This window comes from Episyrphus balteatus, chromosome 1 (genome assembly GCF_945859705.1).
Source record: "Episyrphus balteatus chromosome 1, idEpiBalt1.1, whole genome shotgun sequence".
Lineage (NCBI taxonomy): Eukaryota > Metazoa > Arthropoda > Insecta > Diptera > Syrphidae > Episyrphus > Episyrphus balteatus.
Window position 1 is genome coordinate 31,552,482 of NC_079134.1, and position 23,857 is coordinate 31,576,338.

Here is a 23,857-nt window from a genome sequence, read left to right on the forward strand (position 1 = left end):
TGTTAAAAAAAAAAGACTTTCAATTTCTATGAACAGTACAGTTATTAATAGGTATAAAATCAAAAGCACTATCATGACTAAAAATAAAAACTAAATATAAAATTACTTCATCAAAATAACACGGTGTTACAAAAATGAGGTTTCAAAATATACGCGGGGGGAGACCTATCAGGTTTTGTAGAGCTAGTCGTACTGATTACGAAACGGTATTTGAAAATCCCCTAACACCCCCAAAATCTGGAGTTACGGGCAAAAAACGGTTTTTTGGACCTTCACCCATTGACAAAATTCTAGCTTCGTCAATTTTTTAACCATTTTCGATTTTTTTACAGTTTCTGATAGAAGATAAATATACCTCTTAACAATGTATAAAACATGTAACTCGGTTAAACCACTTAGAATTTATAAGCTGTCAAAGTTCAAAAATTCCATTTTTTTCGTCATTTGCCCAATTTCGGCATCAATTTAAAGTATATGTTTTCAAAACAACACGCTATTTAAAAAATATATTCTAAAACTATAGGGTAAAAGCGGGTGAGATGGCATACCTTTTTTGTTTTTGTCATATTTTTCAAAGTAAACCACATTTCATATTTCTAACAATGCAAAAATGTTCTATATTCAATATCCAACGTATCGTTTGTTTTACAGAATTTTATATTTTAAATTTATATTTTTAAATTAATATAGAAAAAAAGTTTAAAAAAAACCATCTCCCCCTATAGGGTGGGTGAGATGGCGCATGAGTTTGTTTTAGGTTTCTATTGCCAAATTCATTGCAAAAATGGTTGAACGATGTGAAGGAGTCAAGCACCAATGCATGCTGTATAATAGATAGCAACTAGTCGTCTTTTTTATAAAATTTGAACTTGGCTTAATTACTTAAAAAAATATTTTGAGGGTGATATGGCACATGCTAAAACTATACTCAATTAAAAAATTCTAGTAGGGAATGCGCCATTTCACCCTCAAAAAACTGCGCCATCTCACCTTTTTGTGCATAACTTATATTCGTAAGCACCCATAAAAAGCAGATAGAACTAGAGCTCAGATTTCACACGCAATGCATAACTTATACTTTCTTGTATGTATTGGTGTATCAAGGGCATCTAAGATCCCAACAACTCACAAAATATCGGAACAAAAAAAAAAGGGAGAAAAAAAAATTCGAAAAAAATCATCACATGATTTGCTTTGAAATTTTTTTTTATTTTTTGTATCACAGGTAAAGAGACGATTACTGGCTACTTCGATTCAAAATATTTAAAGAAACCTAAAAATATTTTTAGTACATTTTTAGAGCAATAAATGTAAAAGATATTTAAAGTGCGCCATCTCACCCGCCGCGCCATATCACCCGCTTTTACCCTATCTATTTCCCAATCAATCGAGGTATTTTTTATGAAAACCACTTCAAAATTGGCTTAGAAAAAAAATTTTTCGATTTCAACCCAGATACAGAAATTCGAACTTTTAGGTATAGAACAAAAATGTTGTTTCGGCACGTAGTAGGATAACTTGGGCGCCAGGATTTGATAACGGGTTTTTGTAAAGGAGCTCAATACAAACATTTTTTTCTTTGGGAGGGGATTCTATCTCTGCCCGTTTAGGTGGGAGGGGCATTTTTCTAAAAAAACATTATCAAAATAAAAAAAATATTAAAAACAACATCAACACTTACAGTAATAAATGATACCATTTCCGAAAGGCAAAATTGTACATTTGATTCTAATTTTCAAATCAATATAATATAACCAATAGTTTTTGAAATAATCGATTTCAAAGTTAAAAATAGGAGAACAAAATTTTTTTAAAACTCATTTTATACTATTTTTGTCCAGACTGTGAATTTTAGTAAAAAAATTATTCACAAAGAAAACTGCCTCAATTGATTCCTTATCGAAACTGAAAACTATATGTTTCTATGTCTTCTAGTTTTTGAGAAAAATGAAAAATTATTTTATCAGGTTTTTCTTTTTTCAAAATATTTTTTGTTTTTATTTGTTTTTATTTTTCAATTTTCTCATTGACGAAGCTAGAATTTTTTCAATGGGTGAAGGTCAAAAAAACCGTTTTTTTTTCCGTAACTCCAGATTTTGGGGGTGTTAGGGGATTTTCAAATACTAGCCCTACAAAACCTCATAGGTCTCCGCCCGCGTATATTTGGAGTGGTACACCGTGTAATTATTCAATTTGAAGAAACAGCTAATTAAATCTAAATTTAAATCCAAAAATCTTTTTATTAGACATAAGGTAAAGTAGAATAAAATTGTCCTCTTTATATTTAAATCGTTACCGATTTAATTAAACCCTTAATCAAAATAAAATATCTTTAAATTCATGACGTGAATTGGTGGGTGCGTCCCTAATCTTTTAATCAACTGATGAAAGTTTTTTTTCCAGCAAAAACAAAAACCTATCTCTTAAATTTCCTTAAATACTGTTTTATTCTTCAACAAGGAAAAAAATTTATACCCACTTCAACCTTATAGAATAAAAAGCAAACAAAATTCTAAGGTACTTCTATACCTTCCATCAACTCTCAGTTGAAGGTACTGTATTTCACTAACAGTTACCTTAATTAATCCACTCTGGCAAGAAAAAGAATAAGAAGAAATAAAAAAAAATTCCTGCTATACCTCAGCGTAACTCTTCAAGTAGAGCTAATGTTTCACCTTTTCAGACGTCCACCCTACGCGCACATTACCCTTGTCAACCCTTAAAAAAAATAATCCAAACCAAACTCAACTCAACCTTACCAATTTCCCAAGCTAATTAATGCAAGAAAAACGCTCTATAAAAGTACCAGAAAAAAGGACCAACGGCAGTGGGAGTATATACTCCAACTTTACTTGCTCTCTTTTTGTTCATTCTATACTGTCGCTGTCGTTGTTATTGTTGTTGGTTTATATAAGGTTTTTGTCGTCGTAAATTTCAATTGAATCCTTCACATGTGAAGCACCTCCAATCAAGTACTGCAGATTCTTACTACATTTTGCCACCATTATTGTTCCACCTTCCTTCCAATCTCTCTCCGGATTCCCTCATTCTGGGTGTTTTTTTTTTTTTTTGTTGTTGATGTATAAAAAGCTCTGCGGAAGTCTTGAAATAATAAAACAAAAGGCACCCAAATGACAGCCCGCAAACGAACAAAATCAATAAACCACAAGAGTATCCGCAATGTATTCTCTCCCCCCCTCCCAACCGTCAGCCTGCCACCCTTTCTATTGCAAAACCGCTTTCCAACATCCACACAGGACCTCATCTGGTAACCCCCTTCCATCTATAAGCTTCTTATTCCCCAAGAAGTGTCAGTACAACAAGTTTAAATGTCCCAGGCTAAATTTGTATCTGTATATGTGTGTGTTTGTTTGTTTGTGTGTATTTAGTTTTGTTTGAATTGGTGAACCCTTCTTTTGTGGGTGACATACAAACAATCTTAGTCCGATCATTGGTCTCAACTCTCAACCCAATTTTAGTTGATGTTGTTGTTGTTGTTGTTGTTTTTATTTGTTGTCGTTGGTGGTTTTCCTTCATTTCACCGCATCATCAACATGCACGAGTGTCCTTCAAAGTTTAGTATTTGTCAAGGATTGACCCCATTCTAGGTAGGTATAAGGATTCTTCTCTTCAACATATATGTATGGCCCCCGTGTATTATAGAGAACACTATATTCTACGTGTAGGGATTTTATGGTTTCCACATTCGTGTCATATGAAACTCGCAGAGAATGCTTTGAAAGAGCAGATAAGGACACTCTACACTTCATCTAACACTCTCACATCTTACTCACTCTGAAGGTAAAGTTACTTAATAAAAAAGTAGACAAAAAAAAACAGTCTTTTCTAGACAAAATAGATAAGATCGCAGCAACAAATATGGATTGGTGAATTTCTACAATATTTTTATTTTAATTATTTTCTGCTAGATTGTTCACTGTTCTTTAAAAAATAAATTGCACGATAACAATTGTACTTGTTTTCTTATGTTAAAAGTAGCTTTGAATATTGGATGTTAAAACTTCACTATTATTTTTTTTAAAGAAATTTCAACAAAATTTAGATAATATAAAATTTCGTTTTATGTTACAAAAATATCTAGCTTTAAATGGTTTGTTTGACCAATAATCATTTTTTATAAAAAAAACAAAACCGACTTCCATGGCTTTAACTGGGTTTTATGGTTTTTCTAATAGTTTCTACATATAGCCAGAACTGAACGAAATTGAAATGGGACCAAATGGCAGCCACCAGCTTTCCAATACAAAAAGAATTATCAAAATTAGTTCACTCAGTCCAAAGTTATGAGGTAACAAAAAAAAAAAAACAAAAAAATACAGTCGAATTGAATACCTCCTCCTTTTTGGAAGTCGGTAAAAAACGAAACGAATTTTTGAATTTTTTAAATTGTAAGTACATGCTTAGAACGTATTAATCCACACACAAAAACAAAATATCAAGAAAATTCATAGCCAAGTTTTTAAAAAATTTAGGTATTACTTTGCAAAAATTACTTGTTTACATTATTTTAAAGTAAGGGATATTAAAACGTTTTTGAAAAAATATTCATTGAAATCGGTTTAATCTTTATTCAGAGAGTCAAAAATCAGGCAAATGATTATCTTCTAAGGAAGGTTCATAAAAGTTCAAAAAATATTTTTATTTTAAATGTATCAAATTATCTGCACAGTTTTTGACAAAAACATCTTTTTCCGTATTGGCGCATAAACGCGCAAAAAGTTTTCGTTAATTAGATCTGGAGTTCATGGGTTTGTGTTAGCACAATCAAAGAACTTTTGAAATTTCCTTATAGGGATGGGAAAAACCGGCCGGAAAAAAATGTCAAACGGAAAAAAAAACGAGCGAGACAAAAAACTTAAAACCCTCAAAACTTTCATTCCCCCTCTCAACTTAACACAAAATTATAAATTTCATATTCAGCTCGAAAAATTCCTTAAAACTCCTACTAATTATGAGTTTAGATTTCTTATAACAAAATCAAACTAAAAAGAAGCTTAGCTTAGGGAATTTCTTCGAAAAGTTTTTTTTCGGTTGACACATTTGATTCAAACTTTTTTTTGACTGTCAAATCAAGCATAAAAACCGAAAACCGGTTTGTCCAAAAACTGGTCTTTTGGTCCGGTTCAAAACCGGCCGGTTTAACCAGAAGAAAAAAAAACGGAAAAATCGGAAAAATCGAAAACCGATTTTTAATACTAACAACCATCCCTAACTTCCTATAAACTTAAAACCCTTTAAAATAGTTTCTTTATTTATGATGATTGAATTTTTTAAGAAAAAACAAATACCAAAAAAGTTGTAGAGGGATTTCCCCCATTAAATGAACATTGTACTTTAATACCTTACTCATATAAGATTAACTCAACACATAGGTACCTATAACTCAAATTATGAGCAACATACATGGCAAAAATAAATTAACATAGAAATGAGTGTTACAAATTTCATTTTTGTTTGTAATAAGCTTTAATTAATTTGGCCGAAAAAAAGATAAAACCTTTGCCATTTTACATTCAAAACCCCAATATTGCCTTTCTAGACCGATTTCTTCATATATTGTTTAATTGTTGTTCTATAAAAATTAATTTCACAATTTTCCCACAGTTATTGGTTATTTGTTTTGATTCTTTTCTTCCCTTTGTGTTTAATCTCGTCCAAAATACTCGTTTTTTGTTGAAATCTCAATATTGAGCTGACTATTTTATAGACATGATCTAAGGAGTAGTTTTTCAATGAAAGGTAACTGTGATTTTTGATACACTGTAATTTAGAACTGTTATTTTTAACTGTGATTAAAAAAAAATTCTTGAAGGCGAAAACAACAAAAATAACAAAACAGTAATAATTTCACCTAAAAAATTATTTTTTAATGTTCATATTTTTCAACATTCAAGTTTTTAAGCACTTTTCACTTACGAAAAAACTAACTTTGCTTACATAAATAATATAAAAAAAAGAAATTTTATTAGTGGGGAAAACTGTTATTTTGTCAAGTGGCTCTTGATACATGGTTGTTTGTAGGAAAGTGGCCTAAAAAATGTCCCATATTATACTTTTCAAAGTTTAATTTACATGTCGCTAGAACTTTTTTATGTCTCATATTTTATGTAGAAAACGTATATGAAATTGAATCGTTTATTTCAGAAACGACATAAGTCCATGAGCATAAACTTTTCAGGAACAACAAAAAACTGTTTTTTACTTAAAATTCCACAACACTTCAAATTTAGGGTATGTCGAGTTATAATATAGCCTAAGATGCATTTAGAAAGCTTTAAAATATAAACTTTTTTTTAGGTCTTTGCGGGTTTTTAAGCCTTTAAAGTCGGTGGACTTATGTCGTTTCTGAAATAAACGAAATTTTTGTGGTAAAACTTTTTTTTTATTTAGCTATAGTTTTTGAACCCTACTTTCGATTTTAATAAATTAAATAGCAGTAGATAGAGTAAATCTTTACCTTTTTATAGATGTATAACTTAAAGGCTTGCGTGTCATAATGTTTGCCAAAAATATTAAAAACTGGTAAAATGTCATATTATTCAAGAGTTAAAAATGCTGCCACCACCAGAAATCTGGTCATAACTTTTGAATCCTGAGTACAATTTTAATGAATTTAATAGATATAGATAGAGTAATTCTTTACCTTTTTATAGATATATAACAAAAGGGGGTGCGTGTCAAGATTGCGGCAAAAATAATTTAAAACTGGTAAAAAGTCATGTATTTAACAGTCAAAAATGTTGTCACCGGGTGAAAATTTTCCATATATTTTGAACCCTTTTCTTTCAGTTTTCGTATTTTGGGGGGTCTGACATACTTAATTTTTTTTCAGAAGATGAATAACTATACATAAATGAGAAATTTCCAAAAAAAAAATGTTTGGAAAAAGTGGACTTATGCTGTTTCTGAAATAAACGATTCAATTGATGTAGAATTTTCCGAGGAATTTTAATATTGTATTCATAATTTAAAAAAAAATGTATTTACTCGGACAGAGGGTTAGATGTAATAATTTAAAATGGATAGTTAAAATTTTTGTATCTTTTGGGCATATTTTACTTGAAATTTTATTAATTTTAGATAATTGTTCTAAATTATCACAAATTACAGCAAAACTCCAAAAGACTATAATTTCGCCAAATGTTTTTTTTTTTACTGACAATGACGCTTTCATTTTCAATCCTCAAGATTTACTTTCCTTGAGAAATTCATATTTAATTGTATTTTTTGTTTTATTTATTTTTTTTTTTCTATTTTCAAGAATTTAATAAAATAACAAAAAAGAAAACGAAATCATAAAGCGAAATTGCATCACAGCTAGTCAGAGAGAGAGAGACACCAGAGCAAAGCATCACATAAACTAAATCGAAAAGCAACAAAGGGTCTTCGCTTCGTCTTCAGTGGGTCTGTCGGTCGGTTGGTCCTTTTGTTTGGTTGGGTTTGGTTTGGTTTGGTTTTGTTGGATTGATAGTTGAGTTCATTGCGGTACTCCAGTTATTTAGGGTTTTCTTCTCCAATATCTATCTCACCCACAACACCACCTATGTATCCTTTATTAAATAGAAACACCTATACCCATCACCCAATGGCACAACAAAAACTCAACAATGTTGCAAGGATAATGTGGAAAATTTCGATAACAGTTTTTGTATTCCTCCACAACTAAGGAAAGAAGACATAAAGATTTTTCCTTTCGAATGATGGAATTCAACTTTTATTTTTTTGTTTTTTCATCAATGTGTCTCTCTGGGTTATACTGACGATGACAGATTAAAGCTCATTTTCCATGTCGAAGAAAACGGACCATCACAGCTTCACACTCCTGCAAGAGTACCTATGCTCCAAAGTGTTTTAGAACATCTATAAATGCAGAAAATCGAATTTGTCCCCGAGGTTTATTGTTTTCTGGTTTTAAAGAATACATCTTTGTTGTTGTTTTGAAACCAAATAATGGTGACTGTGGTTGGGGAAAAAGTTTCCTTGTAAGCAAAAAAAAATACACTACACTTTTGCATATATACACAGTTTGAATATTGTCTGAAAATAAAAATGAGAAACTTGTGTTTGTGTAAGTTTCTTCAGACTTTCCAGCATGGAAGAAAAAAAATTGCATCATAAGCATTTGTTGCATTATCCTTACTGATGCACTTTGTCCTGTCCGCAGTGGCGTACGTTGAGTCGCCGGGGCCCCGGGGTAAGACTAAATTTTGGGGCCTCTTTGATATTTGGGGGCCCCTTAGTTACAAAAAAAAATTACGTATACGCTATACGTTTTTTTTTGTATGGCTTATTTATTTTTAGGTTTACTTTAATGTTTTAATATGTTCGTAATGCACTTTGCTATACTTACTTAAAATGTCTCTCATAAAATTAGTAAACACTTGTACTAGGGGCCCCCAAAATTAAATATTTAGAGACCCCTAAAATAAAAATTTTTACTTGCCCTATAGGGCAAGTATTGGTTTCGTGTCAAAAAAAAATTTCTAGGTTTTAATCAAAACTAACATTACGATAATCGAGAAGTACAAAAAAGTGGGTTTCGTCATGACGTCCGTCGGTCTGTGCGTCTGTGCGTCCGTGCGTCCGTGCGTCCATCTGTACAAGTAGCTGCAGCCTAAACGGTTCGGTAGATTTTAATGAAATTTGGTACAGATAGTTTTTTCGTAATTTCCAAGGTTGTTTTTTTTTTGTTTTTTAATATCTCGCCTAGAACGTATACCTCCCATACAAACTTTTCGAGGTATTGCAATTTTCTCGAAAACGGCTCTAACGATTTTGATTAAATTTTTCACAAGTAATGCTGTACGTATATCTAATATAACTGCGTTTTTAGTTTTTCTCAAAAAATACGGATAGTGGAAATATGATAATTTCTTTTTTTTTAAATGGCTTATGTCGGCTCTTCCCGTGTATCGTTAATGACTTATTGCAATTTTCTCGAAAACGGCTCTAACGATTTCGATTAAATTTGGGGTTCGTTACAGTCTTAGTGATTAACAAAACTGCACAAAAATTTCGGAGAACAGAAATATGGCGTTGCCGTTTTCTGCAAAATTGATATATTTTGTACATTTCATCAAACGCTAAGCCAGTTTTTTTCCAAATTTGAAGACAAATATTTCTTGTCATTTTGAAGTGTAAATTGTAAAAAAAAAATTTTAAAAAGTTTTGAAAAAAAAATTTTAAATGGAATTTTTTTACTTTTATTTTTTTTAATTTAACGATAATCTTTAATTTCCAATAGTTATTTAAGATAAAGATACTTTGAACTACAAGAGCAAGTACGTGCGGCCCCAGTCGTGCATTTTATTTAGCTAAGAATTGATAGTTCTTGGGGCCTCTGTTCTGAAGTAATATTCGAATGCCACCAATAAGGTAATGTTTTTATTTTGGGCCCTGATGTATTTATGTTGGGGCCCCTGAATTGATATTTAATTTTCCATTTGATTGTTTTGAACCACTTTTGAGGATCCTCAAATAATATTTTTTTGCTTTTTTGGGGCCCCTAATGTATTATTTGTGGTGGCAAAGATTTTTCAAGTAATATTTTTTGGGGCCCTAAGATAAAATTATAATTTTTCTTTTAAAAAAGCAGTTTATTTTTTTTTGGGGCCCCTGGGGTAACCTTTTTTTAAAATCAATATACATATATTGTGGGGCTACCAATACATTATACATTACACTGAATGACATAATTTGTCTCCCTGGTTACTTCGTAACTCAATTTATGCTAACAGTTTCCTTCTCTGCATTGTCTCCAGTGGGGGCCCTGGGGTCGGTCGGGGGCCCCAGGGCACCGCCCCGCTTGCCCCAAGGGAGTGTACGCCCCTGCCTGTCCGCTTGTATCCTTGTATGCTATAGTGCAATGCACTCATGTTTTGTTGTTGTTTATTTTTTTTTGGATGAGTTGAGAGTAGTTTTTGTTATGAAAGAAAGATGTGATGGAGTTTTCTGGTTTTTTTTATAACCAAGTTGAAATCAAAACATCGCTTACAGAGTTTGCAACAAAGAGCATTTACCGATTTTCTTTTAAAAAAAAGTAGATTGAGTTGAACTATACACAACACACACAAAGGTATAATGCAGTTTGCATACAATATATATCTACCCTATACCGCATAGTTCCATCGTTATTATCTATCCATTTATACTTTTCGGAAAAAGAGTTTTGAAAACTATGTGAGCAAGTATTTGCATACAAAATAATGTTTGCTTTTACTTAGCATGTGAGAATGTAAGGGCACTATAAGTTCCTTCGGAAAAGTAACAAAAAAGACATCAAGTAGGTTTTGAAAAGTGTTTTTTTATGGAATGTTCATCATCATTAGCAAAAAGCCACATGGCATGGAAGAATTTAGTAGATTTATTTGATTTGAAATAAGAGGGAAGCTTATTAAAAAATATCTTTAATTTTTAATCAAATCTAGATGACCTATTTAGGTACTGAACGTTTTCAATTTACCACTGATTTCGAACGGCTAAGCAAAGATGAATTCGTCAATTTAAGATTCAGTAAAAAATCCAGAAAAAATCTTTCAGTTAGTGGAGGCTGGGATTTGAACACAGACCTCTGTCGTCATAGCCTATCGCACTAACCATTGCGCCGCTGGATACCCTCACAACAGAATGCATATGTAAAGGTATTATTTAGGATGTAAGTAATTGTAGATCCAAAGGAAATGCTAAATTTTACTGTTTTTCTACTCATTATAATTCACATTATCTTTGTAACAAATATCAGTAGCAACCGAGGATTTGAAAATCTGTGATATCTATAGATGAAAATTTTCCATTTGCTATAGACATGTTTAAGTCTTTTAATCTTTTTCCGCAAGGAAAAACTTTCGAGATTTTACCCGTTTTTAATGGGTAAAAGGGATTTTATTAATTTTTTTACAAATGATTTTTATAGAAATCTGAATGTCTTTTTGACGTGATAACGTCTTATAAATCGATGAACCATGGCAGCCACCACAAAAAAGTGACGCCATTTTCTAACGTTACACTCTCGCACTTTCGCAGTGCGGCAAAAAATTTCAATTCAAAATTAAAAAGAAACTATTAGAGATACAAAAATCTTCTATACATAGCTTATTTGAAAGATAATAACTTTAAGCTTAAAGTTATTATCTTTCAAATCCAAATGAAGGATTTTTAAAAATTCCGTCATTTAATGGGGTAAACAGGGGTAAAACGGAAAGATAAAATTTGGGGTAAAATCTAAACGCGAAGTCGTAGAGAATTAATTTTTTTGCTATAGATAGATGAGATTAATTTAAGAATAACTGCATTAAAGAAAAAATTCTAAAAAAATTTGAAACTAACCTATAAAGTTTTGTTTGAATGTTGTACACGTGTTGGGGCTATGACAAAATGATGATTTTGGGTAAAGGAAATTTTTTTGACAATTTTAAAGGTGCCAGGTGAAAGACGAGGAAAAAAAAAATTAGCCGTCTTATACGAATTTTTTTCTAACACTCTGCGTTTCGAAATATAAATTTTTGAAAAACACCTTGTTTTTTTAGGGGTATTTTTGGGTAGTTTTTGATTTTTAGCTTTTTTTGGAGCATTCAAAAAATCTCAAACTTATAGGACATGAAGGGTTTTGCATACATGTGCAAGAATTTGGAATTGTTTAGTGAGTTTTGACTGAATAACGGAAGAAACAAGTTTCTAAAAAACACGTTTTTTGACCGTTTTTAATCGATTTTCATCGTTTTTTATTTTTATCTTTTTTCTTTAATAGATATAGGAATAAAGTATATAGAGTAATGTTTCAATCATTTTTGTAAACACAATTTTGAGATAACGGTAAAATAAAATTTTAGAATTCAACAGGTTATAACTTTTGACCAAGAGCAGATAGAAATTTTATTAAACTTTTATGAGCATCCTGATACCTTTCATTTGGTATATAACACAATCGGTAGACTAACTACAAGCTACACAATGTTAAATCAAGAAACTTGCGAAAAACCTCAAAACACCAGTGGAGATCTGTTGCCCCCCGAACAGCCACCAGTGTGGGAAGTACCGTAATCTCAGTCTGGAAATTCGACATGGTTTACTTTAAAAAATTCTTACTTCTCTTGTAGGCATCTTTGAAATGAGATTGATACGTCATATGAAAAGGTGAAATAATAAGCTTTCACATGGTATAAAATTTTTTATAGATTGTCAAATAAAAAAATTGATTCCAAAGCCTGAGAACATAAAAATAAATGTTTTTTTTGCTTTTTTTAATGAAATTTGATCGAGTTGAAAAAATTCTAGCTCTTTTTGTAGATGTCTCAAAGACTCAAAGAGCTAAGACAATAAGCTTTCAGATGGTATACAATTTTGTATAAGTTGCTAGGAAAAAAAATGGAATTAATGACATGAGAAGATAAAAATTCATGTTTTTTTGGCTTTTTTTTTTGATGAAAATGATTGTTTTCAATAAATTATTTTTATATTTTTTGCGCATTGTAAAAATTTAAAAATGGTTTTATTCTTAAGAAAAAATACTTGGCTTTTAAATTGCATAATTGTTTTTTGTAAGCTTTTAAAATAATGATTGTTTGAAAAAAGTAAAAAGCACACAACCTGCTTTACAGACAACCTCTTTTTTAATAGCTCATAGTTATTGCAAAGTTTTGAAAACGGTAATTTTGGTAAAAACTACAGCACATTTAAATGGTCTATCTTTTGATCGAAATGTAAAAAGAAGAACTTAAAAATTATATCAATTTTTGAAAAATGGCAAAGCCATATTTCCGTTCTCCGATTTTTTTGTTGAGAAAAACTAAAAACGCAGTTTTGCTACAATCAATAAAGTGTATTGCGTACACCAAATTTAATCAAAATCGAGAAAATTGCAATACCTCGAAAACGGTATATGGGAGATATGCGTTCACAAGGAGATATTGAAAAACTAAAATAAAAACAGATGTAGAAAATAACGCAAAAATCATCTGTACCAAGTTTCAATCAAATCTATCCATCGTTTTAGGATATGTGTTATATCTCTCATATAACGTTTTCGAGTTATTGCAATTTTTTCGAAAACGGCTCTAACGATTTCGATTAAATTTATTGTACGTAATAATCTTATTGATTCCAACAAAACGGAGTTTCTCAAAAAATTCGGAGAACGGAAATATGGTGTTGCCGTTTTTTGCAAAAATTGACATAGGTATTATTTAAGGTTCTTATATTTCATCAAAATTTATAAATAGGTATTTCTTATCAATTTGAAGCGTAAGAATAAAAAAAAAAAAGAATTTAAAAAAAAGTTTTTAAAACAAAATTTTAAAAATTTTATTTTTTTAAGTTTATAACTTTTTTTTTTTTTTTTTTTTTTTCTCGAAACTCAACAAAATCTTAAATTTCCAATAGATAATAATTAAGATATAGATATAAATGTCCGTTTCTGAATATATCCAAAGTTCCTCTTAATTCCATTTCCCAATTGAGGCATCGAAAAATTCATTTGACCATTTAGACATCTATTTTCGGATAACCGTGAACTGTTGCTTGGTTTTGATTGAGTACAAAATATCTAATCTCGAAGACATGAAAAGCTACCATGACACTAGTTGCTAGGACAAATTGGTATAACAACTAGGAGTAGCTCCTTCATTAGCCAATTAATAAAGAGAAACTTTTGTTTGGTAATGATGAGTTTGATTTCTGTAAATATACAAATACAAAAAGAATACCTAATTGCATATCGATTTTTTGTGTACTGAGCAACAAGAGGTATAGAAAGCACCTTTCATTTTTGCTTCCTATTTTCAAATTTTTTTTTTTTTGCAAAATAAATGCCCTAGTTTTCTACAACAACAATAAACAAGAAAAAAAAAACAAGTCTTTCAACAAGAAACTTTTTAATTAAAATACATGAATTTAATTTAATTATCCAGAGCAGATGTCTTTATTGATTGAATCGGTCCCGAGGCGATTTCAACTCAATGTTTCGTCGCGTGGATATTGAACAAAACAATAGCTTCCATTCAAAAAACACACAACACGAACAATCTCTCTCTAACTAGGGGCAAGAAAATCTTACAAAAAAAAAAAAAGAATTCAAATAAAAAAAAACAAATTTTTACACAAAACTTCCATTATTCTGTGAATTAAAAAAAAAAGTACACAAAAACACAAAAAAAAAAAAACAAATATATTTCTATCAGCAGGTCACAATCAATGTTAATTAAAAAGTAAAACTTAATGGATGCTGTTGTTCTCTATTATGATTGCAATGGGTTGATAGGAAAGAGGAGCAAAATTCCAAATAATATAAAACAACAACAAAAACAAGTATCTATACAACAACAACAAAAATTTCATTTCTCTATTGTACACAGGAGATATTATTTCACAGCAAAAAAAAAAGGGGTTAATTAGGGTTCTCGAAAGCTTTATTTCTAATTATTTTTCATTTTGTATACTTTAATTTTTTTTTTTTAGTTTTTGTGTTTTGTTTGATAATGTTTCGAATTTCCAATTAAATTATCTAGATTTTTACACACAGAACAAAAAGAAATAAAAAAGTTGTAAAATCTAGGTGAAAATCTTATTGAGATAAGAGGTTCGCTTTTATAGTTTATTGAAAAAGGTCGAGTGGAAATTCTTTTTGAGAGAATCTTCAACTTTTTATAATTATTTCACATTGTGTTAAAAGAAAATAGGTACCTATTCACAATTTTAATTTATTTTATTTTTTACTAATTTTAATTATTGACTTAAAAAACTAAAATTTGAGTGATTTATACACTGTCAACTAAATAAGCAGAGAAATGTAAATAACAATTATTTTTGTTCTGTTCATTTAGCTTTGACTCAAAAAAAAGTTTAAGTTTACAACAGCTGGTTTTCATAATTAGGTATGATTTTTAAATTTAAAATAAAATTTGCACCTAAAATTATGCAATACTTTAATGATAATTTCCATATGCCATTTTTCCATTTGCGTAAAATAAATTCAAATAACAGAACTTATGTATGTATGTAAACATTTTTGAAGGCCTTCGTGTAAAAATAAGAAGAAAACATTCTGGGACTGGAATACAAAGAAATTTTCCAAAAAATAAAACCACATAAGAATTTAAATTCAACTTATTCATAGAATTCGTAAATTATGACTAAGCAACGTGACAGTAAAAAGAACTAACATTTTCCCTCAGATTCAAAACTAAGGTGTTCTGAGCGGATTTAAAAACGCAACCATTCATCACAGACTATATTTGATTTTAAACACAACATAATAAGAAACAAAAATTTAACAATTTCAAACAGTTATGAAAAAGTGATCAAAATTAGAAAAAAAATTTAATATTAGTATAGTCGAAGATGTTTACAGTCAATTCCGCTTTTTTGATATAAAAAATTTAGGATTTCTTATCTGAATTTCCTATTTTTTTAAATCAAAACAAAAGTAAACAAAATAAATTAGCTGATGTAAACGTATGTAGGTTTAAATGCAGAAAGTCTGAAACTTTTCGGCACTGATGAGCGATTTCGTGTATAAAACTATTTTGTACATTTTGTACATTTTTGGTGTGTAAACAATTAATAAAACGTAAAAAATAATATAAAACGGGAAAAAACTTAAAACAAGCATTCATTCTGAAAGATTGTGAAGTATATAGATTTTGTATAGAACACTTCATTTTGCGACATAGAATTCTAATAAAAGGTTATACCTAATTAATTAAAAAAATATTTCTAAAGTCATCATGAGATAATTCATTTTGAAGAAATTTCCTATTAAATTTGACATTCGAAATGAGCTGATTTGTGAAATTATCTCATCCACAATAATAAACTTCGAAGAAATGAATTTTGAACATTAACATTAACATTAACATTAATTCAAAAGGTCTAGGAAATTAATTCACATTTATTGTACGTTGAACAGCAAACGAAATCAAGCATGTTTTCTGAATTTAGATGATGATTAAATTTAATGAAATTTATTAAGTACCCATCGTTCAAGAATTGTAGTGTTTTTCTTTTTCTCAAAATAGTTGAAAAAAAAACGTAAAATAACACTGGTCAAAAAGGTTTTTCCCACAAGAACAAAAATGTACTAGTAAAAAAATTGTATTAGCTTCCGTTCTTGAGATTTTACCTTTATAAAATGGCAAAAAGTGTCAATTTGGCTGTTTTCGGGGTTATATTTTTATGTGAGATAATTCATTACAAAGAAATTTGTGACGGTGCCAGTAAGAACTGATTTAAAAAAAACGCAAACTTCATGATTTTGTGTGAAAGTAATTATATTTCTATTTCTTTGCTCAATAGGGCAAGTATTGGCTTCGTGTAAAAAAAACAACTAACATTACGATGATGGAGAAGTCCGAAAAAGTGGTTTTCATCATGACGTCCGTCGGTCTGTGCGTCGTCGGTGCGTCGTCAAAAAAAGCTGTAGGTACATGAAGCTGCAGCTTAAATGGGTGGACGGATTTTCTTGAAATTTGGTACAGATGATTTTTTCGTAATTTTCAAGGTTGATTTTTGTTTTGTTTTTTAATATCTCGCTTAGAACATGTACCTTTCATACTACGTGTTTGAGGTACTGATATTTTCTCGAAAACGGCTCTAACGATTTTGATTAAATTTGACTCACGTAATGCTATACGTAAATTAAACATAACTGCATTTTTAGTTTTTCTCAAAAAATACGGATATTGGAAATATGATATTATTTTTTTTTAAATCTGCTCCTACTTCCCGTACACCGTTAATGAGTTATTACAATTTTCTCGAAAACAAATCTAATGATTTTGATTAAATTTAACAAACGTTATGTTGTACGTTAATCTAACATACATAACTGGCGTTTTCAGTTTTTCTCACAAAATACGGGTAACATAAATATGGCGTAAGAAATTATAAAAAAAATGTACATATTTTTGAATTTTTTATGAAACTCCTCAAAAAATCAAATTTTAACTAATTCAAAATTTTTTTTTGCCTCAAAAGTTTTGACATAAAAGCTACTTTTATTATAGGAGCAAGTACGTGTGACCCTACTCGTGCATTTTATTTGTTTTTGATTATAAAAATTGTAATACAACACTTGTTACTTATACTTTAGGTTGAATATTCTGAGAATTTTTAAACTTTTAACATAAACACACTTCAAATTATACACATGAGGTTACAAAAAAAAAGTTAAATTTTGTTGACCAGTGTAATTAAATCATTTCATTTAATGTTTTGGCTTTCATCAGTGAATTTTTTACTTGTAATTTTCAAGTTTTTTAACATCAAGTTTTTTACATGTAAAAAACCCTGTAAAAAACTCGATGTAAAAATTTTGCTTAAATTTAATTAATTCAATGATACCAAAATATTATCTAGAACAAATTTTAAATGTATGAAGTCTACTTGTGAAACGATAGAAAATTGTTTAATTTAGGCATTGAATTTATAATTTAACGAATACAATTGTTTTTACTTGCTCTATAGGGCAATTATTGTTTTCGTGTAGAAACGAAATTCGAGGTTTTAATCGAAACCAACATTACGATGATGGAGAAGATCAAAAAAGTAGTTTTCGTCATGCCGTCCGTCGGTCTGTGCGTGTGTGCGTCTGTGCGTCCATCTGTACATCGAGCTAGGGCCTAAACGGATGGATCGATTTACTTGAAACGGGAGCGTATCGGAATCCCGCTTTTTAAAATCCCGTTTTTCGAAAATCCCGAAAAAAAAGTTTCAAAATCCCGTTTTCTAAAATACCGCATTTTTTAAATCCCGTTTTCTGAAATCCCGCATTTTAAAATCCCGTCAAATCCCGAAAATCCCGATTTTTTTACCAAATACATGCTTAATTCACAAATAAAAAAATCATGAGAAATAGACAAAAAATTAGTAAAACTGATTTTTTGCCCACACAATATGTATCTTCAACACATTATGAAAACGGTATTTCTTTTATAAAAATATAAAATGATTAAAGCCTTAAATTGAGTTCACAAGTAAAAGAAATTTCATTTATTTAAATATCAAAATTGTTGAAATGCATCCAAATATAAGTTGAAATATATTTAAATGAAATTTCTTTTGATTATGTAGTGTGTACTTAATTTAAGGTGTTGTGATCATTTTATGTTATTATTAATCTATGGGATTATCACGATTTGATTGTTCTTCTGAAACTTTAAAATAAATATTAGTTCGTTAATTGATTTCTTTTTAGTATCACATTCCTTACTTTTTCTTATTTTTTTATGTATTATATTTTTTGTTAAAGCTTTTAATTAAATGCGTTTAGAACAATGTCTCATTTTTTAATTTGTTTTAGTATCCCGATTTTGCAAGCAAAACTAGTTGTTTTATTTTAAAAAATCGCGCGATTTTTTAAAATAAAACAACTAGTTTGCTTGCAAAATCGGGATAGTAAAAAACGGGATTATAAAAATCGGGATTTTAAAAAGCGGGATTATAAAAAGCGGGATAATGAAAAACGGGATTTTAAAAGCGGGATTTTAAAAAACGGGAATATAAAAAGCGGGATATCGAACCCAACCCACTTGAAACTTGGTACAGATGATTTTTACGTAATTCCCTAGACCCGTTTTTATTATTTTTTTAATATCTCTTTTTTAACACATCTCCCATATAACGTTTTCGACGTATTGCAATTTTCTCGAAAACGGCTCAAACGATTTTGATTAAATTTGGTGTACGTAATACTCCTACTAACAAAACTGCGTTTTTCGTTTTTCTCAAAAAATTCGGAGAACGGAAATATGGCGTTGCCGTTTTTCAAAAATTGACATATATTTTTTAAGTTCATATATTTTGTCAAAGTCAATTTTATTCAAAATTTACAGACATAATTTTGAAGTGCAAAATGTAAAAAAAAATTAAAATAAAAGTTTTTGAAAAAAAAAATTTTAAATTTAATTTTTTTAACTTTCGATTTTTTTAAATTTTTTTTCTCCACACTAAACAAAATCTTAAATTTCCAATAGATATTTCAGATAAAGATACTTTGAACTACAAGAGCAAGTACGTGCGACCCAGTCGTGCATTTTATTTTTTTCACAAGCAATTTAATTAAAAAATACAACATGAAAAAAGATCATCAAAATCGGGTTCACCAACAATTTTTTGTTTCTCTACTAAAAGAATTTATTAAGATTTGATTTTTAGCAAAAGAATTTAACTTGAATGTTTTGAAATGTTTGTCAACTGATGAAAGTTTCAACAACAATAGCCATGTTTTTTCTGTAACTCACGGCTAATGTATTACTTTTTTTCAATAAGTTGCTGTTTTGAATAAAATCAATTTCTTATAAGTTGCATCGACTGTAAATATTTTCCTCTCATCATTAATCAAGTTCCGGTTTAGCCGAAACCTTGAAAAAAAAAAGAAAGAATCTCTCTCATCATCATCATCATCAAAACATAACTGCATTTTAAACTCTTTAACAACACAAGCTTCCAAATAATATTCTTCTTCAGAAGCTTAAAATACAAAAAATTACCAACGGGATAACCGTTACCACCAACCTAATCAGCATTCAAGTTAAAGCAACAAAACGAAAAAAAAAAAAAAACACCCAAACTAAATTGCATTGCCAATGGTCGATGAGCCGATGATGATGATGATGATGATGACTGAGGACTGACACACTGACACTTTAACTGATGCTCGCGCCATATTAAACAAAGTAATTGAGAGCTTGACCCAGATTAAAAATCGTCCATTTGTTCGTCAGCCGTAGTCGTTGTTAGAACTCGCGAGGACGTTATCCGTTTAATTGTCTATATTTTTTTGGATTTAAATTTTTTCTTTTTTTTTTTAATCAGTGGTACGCGCACAGTGTAGTGTTGGTCGATAAAAAAAATATATATTTTTTATCATATATAGTCAATTGGTCAATTTGAGTATTTTATTTAAAAAAAAAAAAAAAAAATTGTAAAATAGACTTTTTTACACCAAAAAAAAAAAAAAAAACATTATAACTGTAACTAAACTGTGTTAGAGATTTAGTTGATTTTATTTTTCTGTCTCGTTCGGCTACGGTTTTTTCGTCAAAAATTTGAAAAATTAAAAAAAAATTGAAAAAATGCTTCGAAGTACCGCAAATGGATATTTGGACTCACGCAGATTGATTTTTGATTTTTCCGGCAAAAGCCATTCATACCTTGAGTGAGTAATCATCTTTTATTATTATGGCAACATTTTATTGTATACGAACAGGTTGGTTATTGGGCATAATTATTTGCACACCATTTGTCTCCCTAACGCCCACACTACCAATATGCCACCTCCTTTATTGATAAAGGGGGTGAAAGCTTGAAAGATCTTTGTGGTTAGTTTACCGAGACGATTTAAGCCTGAGACAAAACGAAGGCCAAAATGAAAATGTTCACGTGCTGGCTAAAAGGAAATGGCCCGTTATCCATTTGGGGGTTATTGATTTGCTATTATCTCTTAATTGCAACGGCAAATAACCATCATGGGGTTTTTTGGGGCGGGTGCTCTCTCACTCTCTCTTTCTATCTTGCGTGGGTATAGATTGTATTTAGAGGAGAAGGGGGTTAGGAAGAATCGATGGACTGCGTCAAAAGTGGGATTAAGTGTTTTGCAAAATATACTCTTTGCTGCTTCTGTATAATATAACAGTTAATGTGTATGTTTATGTGTGTTGGTTGTTCTGTTCACCCGTAGAAGGACGACGACGAAGTACGACGACGACGATGACCATCATCACCATCATCCATGGTTCAACGTTCATAATTGCTTTTCTGTTCCTGGTTCCTCAACATGGGATTAGCAGCCAGAGCCACGGTGATTATAATGGGAAGTTCACGTGGCAATAGAGCCAAGCCAGAGTTCCCTCACATTCAAACTCCCGCCAACACACACATACACAAACAAAATTTACTGCGCTACAAGCAAATTATTTTGTTTGCTAGCCCCTCTGTTTTGTCCTAGTGCCAAAGCATTTTCATTTTCATTTTTTTTTGTTTTTTTTTTTTTCATGAGGGACCACTTAGGCAAAATCATTAAATACGAATTTCGTGAAAAATTGCGGATAATTTAGATAATTTACAACAAAGTGGGGAATTTGATTGTTAATGAAAGTAGTACAAGCATATATTTAAGTAGGTATAAGGCCAAGTCAATATAGCTATAATGGCGCAGGAGGTAGCGCATTTATTTTTCTAATTGAGCACTAAATGAAATATGTTTTGTTGTTATATTGTTGAAAAGGATTTTAGATTTTTTTCTTTGTTTTGACTTTCATTTGTCATGAAAAGATAATTGTTGTTGTTGTTTTTAGGGTAATTTATAGGAATATTAAGTAAAAAAATACTTTAAAAAAAATTAAAGTCAAACTTAGGTCAATTTTAAATTAGGTATAGCAAGATAGGTAGGCAGTACATTATTAAAAAAAAATTCGAATCCTGAATAAAAATTCTTCTCAATTGTTAAAGATTCAGAATATATTTTCTTAAAGTTTACATACCAAGTACTTGAAAACCAAATAAATGTATTAATATTTTTAGGTACCTCCCATAAAAAAGTTGTGATGTACCTACAGTGTTGTAAAAATATTTTTTGTAATGCATTCCATTAAAAATTAAAAACATTATAAAAAAAAAAATATTTAGGTACATACAAAAAATTACAATAAAAAAAATTTATTTCAAGTGAAAAATATTTACATTAAAAAAAAATATTAATTGCAACTAAAAATATTTTACATTAAACAAAATTATTGCAGCTAAAAATTATTTGCGTTTAAGATAAAATTTGTATGGCAAGTAAAAATATTTTGAATAAAAAAAAAATGATTGCAAATAAAAAATTTTCTTTATACTTATTGAAAAGAAGTCAATGCAAAATGTGTGCATTTAATATTTTTTTTTATATTCCACGAATTTCTTACAATTTTGACTTTTTGCCCATAAATTAGGTTCAATGTTAGGTATGATGAATGGTCAAAGAGCCAAAATTGTAAGAAATTCGAGGAATATTAAAAAAATGAATGCATACATTTTGTATTGCTTTTTTTTTTCAATTCTGAAATTTTTTTATTTCCAATAAAAAATTTTTTTAATGCAAAATATTTTTTTGTAATAAAAATTTTATTTTCAATGCAATTTTTTTTTTCAAATGCATTTTTTTTGCTATGAATATTTTTTTTTTTAGTTTCAAATCAAATGCATTTTTTTCAATTGATATTTTTACATCTCTGCATATAATTCGGTGCTGTAACGTTTTAATTTTTTTTTAATTTAATTTTTATTTTACAAAAATGCAAAACTTGTGAAAAAATGCAGACTTTTTTAGTTTCCCTGGCTATTTTGTTTTTATTTGAAATTTGAAGAACTTTTGTGATTTATTGTGGGTCTTATTTTTTTTTTTAAGAAATTGATTCATATTACACACATTCAGTTTAAACTTTCAGAATATTTAAAAATGAAATTCAATTTTTTTTTTTCGAAGTTCTGATATTTTTGTTATTGGAGATTTATACCATTCTAATTTACATTTTCATGGTTCATAACTTTTGACCGAAGTTATTTTAGTTTTCTAATTAAATAATTTAAATAAATAAGGTAAATGCGAAAAAACTTAATCTAGTTTGAATTTAATCTTAAATAAAATGCATAACTGAATCCAAAAGTTCAAGTAGCTTAAATGTTTAAATTTTTGTTTTTATGATTAAGTTTATGCAAGTAAAACAAAGTTGAAGAAAATTGTACTTCAAATAAAAAAAATTAAAAAAAAAACCAAAATAAATAAGTACCTCAATCTCATTTTAAAGATTCTTAATTATTAAGAATTAAAAAAAAAAAAAATCTATTGAAATAAAATTGATACCTATTCCATTGGCTGTTTGTGACAATTTAATTATCAACACCTAAAACCAAAAGTTAACAAAATTCTAGGTCTCATATTCGAAAATTTTAAAATATATTCTCAAAAAATCAAAAGATTCAATTTATTTTTAAATCCGAAAAAAATATATTTTGAATAATTTTTTTTTTTATTTTAATTAAAATTCAAATATTTTGTATACAAAAATTTTAGAGTTTAAGTACATTTTTTGGGAGATAGTGAACATTAAAAAAAAAAAAAAATTTCTATGGAAATTACGATAAAAATAGTGATCAGAATGATTTCAAAATAAAAAAAAAAATATTTCTTTAAAAGATAAATCCTACCTAAACTTTCTATAAAATTTGTGTAACAACAATGAGATGGTTAATTTGTCTTAATTATAAAGTTTGTGTTCATATTCTGATCAAGCTTAAACGCGGCAACTATAAGTTGAATTTTTAATTCTATAAAAACATACCCTACCTAAAAATTACTTCTCTTTGTTGAAAAGATTCTGTCTATTAAGAAAAAAATTGTCAAAAATTGTTAAGAATCTTTTGTAATGTTTGATAAGCCAAAGATTTTTTAAAATTACAAGAAATTAATTTTATTTCGTTCCTAATAAAAAATTATGTATTTAATTTACTTTCTAATTTAGGTACTTTCTTGTAAACCAAAATTAAAAGTTTTTTTTTTTATAAATACAAATTTTCAAATATCTTATAATTAATTTACCATTCTTAAGAAATTGTCAATTTAAATAAAAAATTCATCACCGTTTTAATTTTATTTTATTTTAAAAATTTGTGTATTGAAAATTATGCAAATTTGAATAAAAAGACGGAACTGACAGTGTTCCAGACCCATTTTATTTTTCTATTCCATCGCAATGATTTTTTTTTGTCAAGTTCGATTTTTTGTTGCGTATCCTTAATTTGCTCTAATCTTAAGTAAAATCACAAGTAAAAGTATAGTAAAGCATTTATATTTTTCTTTGCAATG

General features: G+C 29.1%; 1 protein-coding gene across 9 annotated transcripts in view; it reads left to right on the plus strand.

The window, feature by feature from the left end:
• The window catches only part of LOC129907830 (CUGBP Elav-like family member 2), a 473,931-nt gene that overhangs the window by 296,547 nt on the left and 153,527 nt on the right, over positions 1-23,857 (plus strand). The window contains exon 1 of one of the 9 annotated variants that reach the window (XM_055984221.1): positions 19,688-20,170. The exons of 7 other annotated variants lie outside the window; for them this stretch is intronic. In XM_055984221.1, coding sequence (XP_055840196.1) covers positions 20,088-20,170 — 83 coding nt within the window. In that variant the 5' untranslated portion in view covers positions 19,688-20,087. Of the gene's footprint in view, positions 1-19,687; positions 20,171-23,857 lie in introns of those variants that run through there. One more of the 9 variants, XM_055984223.1, reaches the window with a different exon arrangement.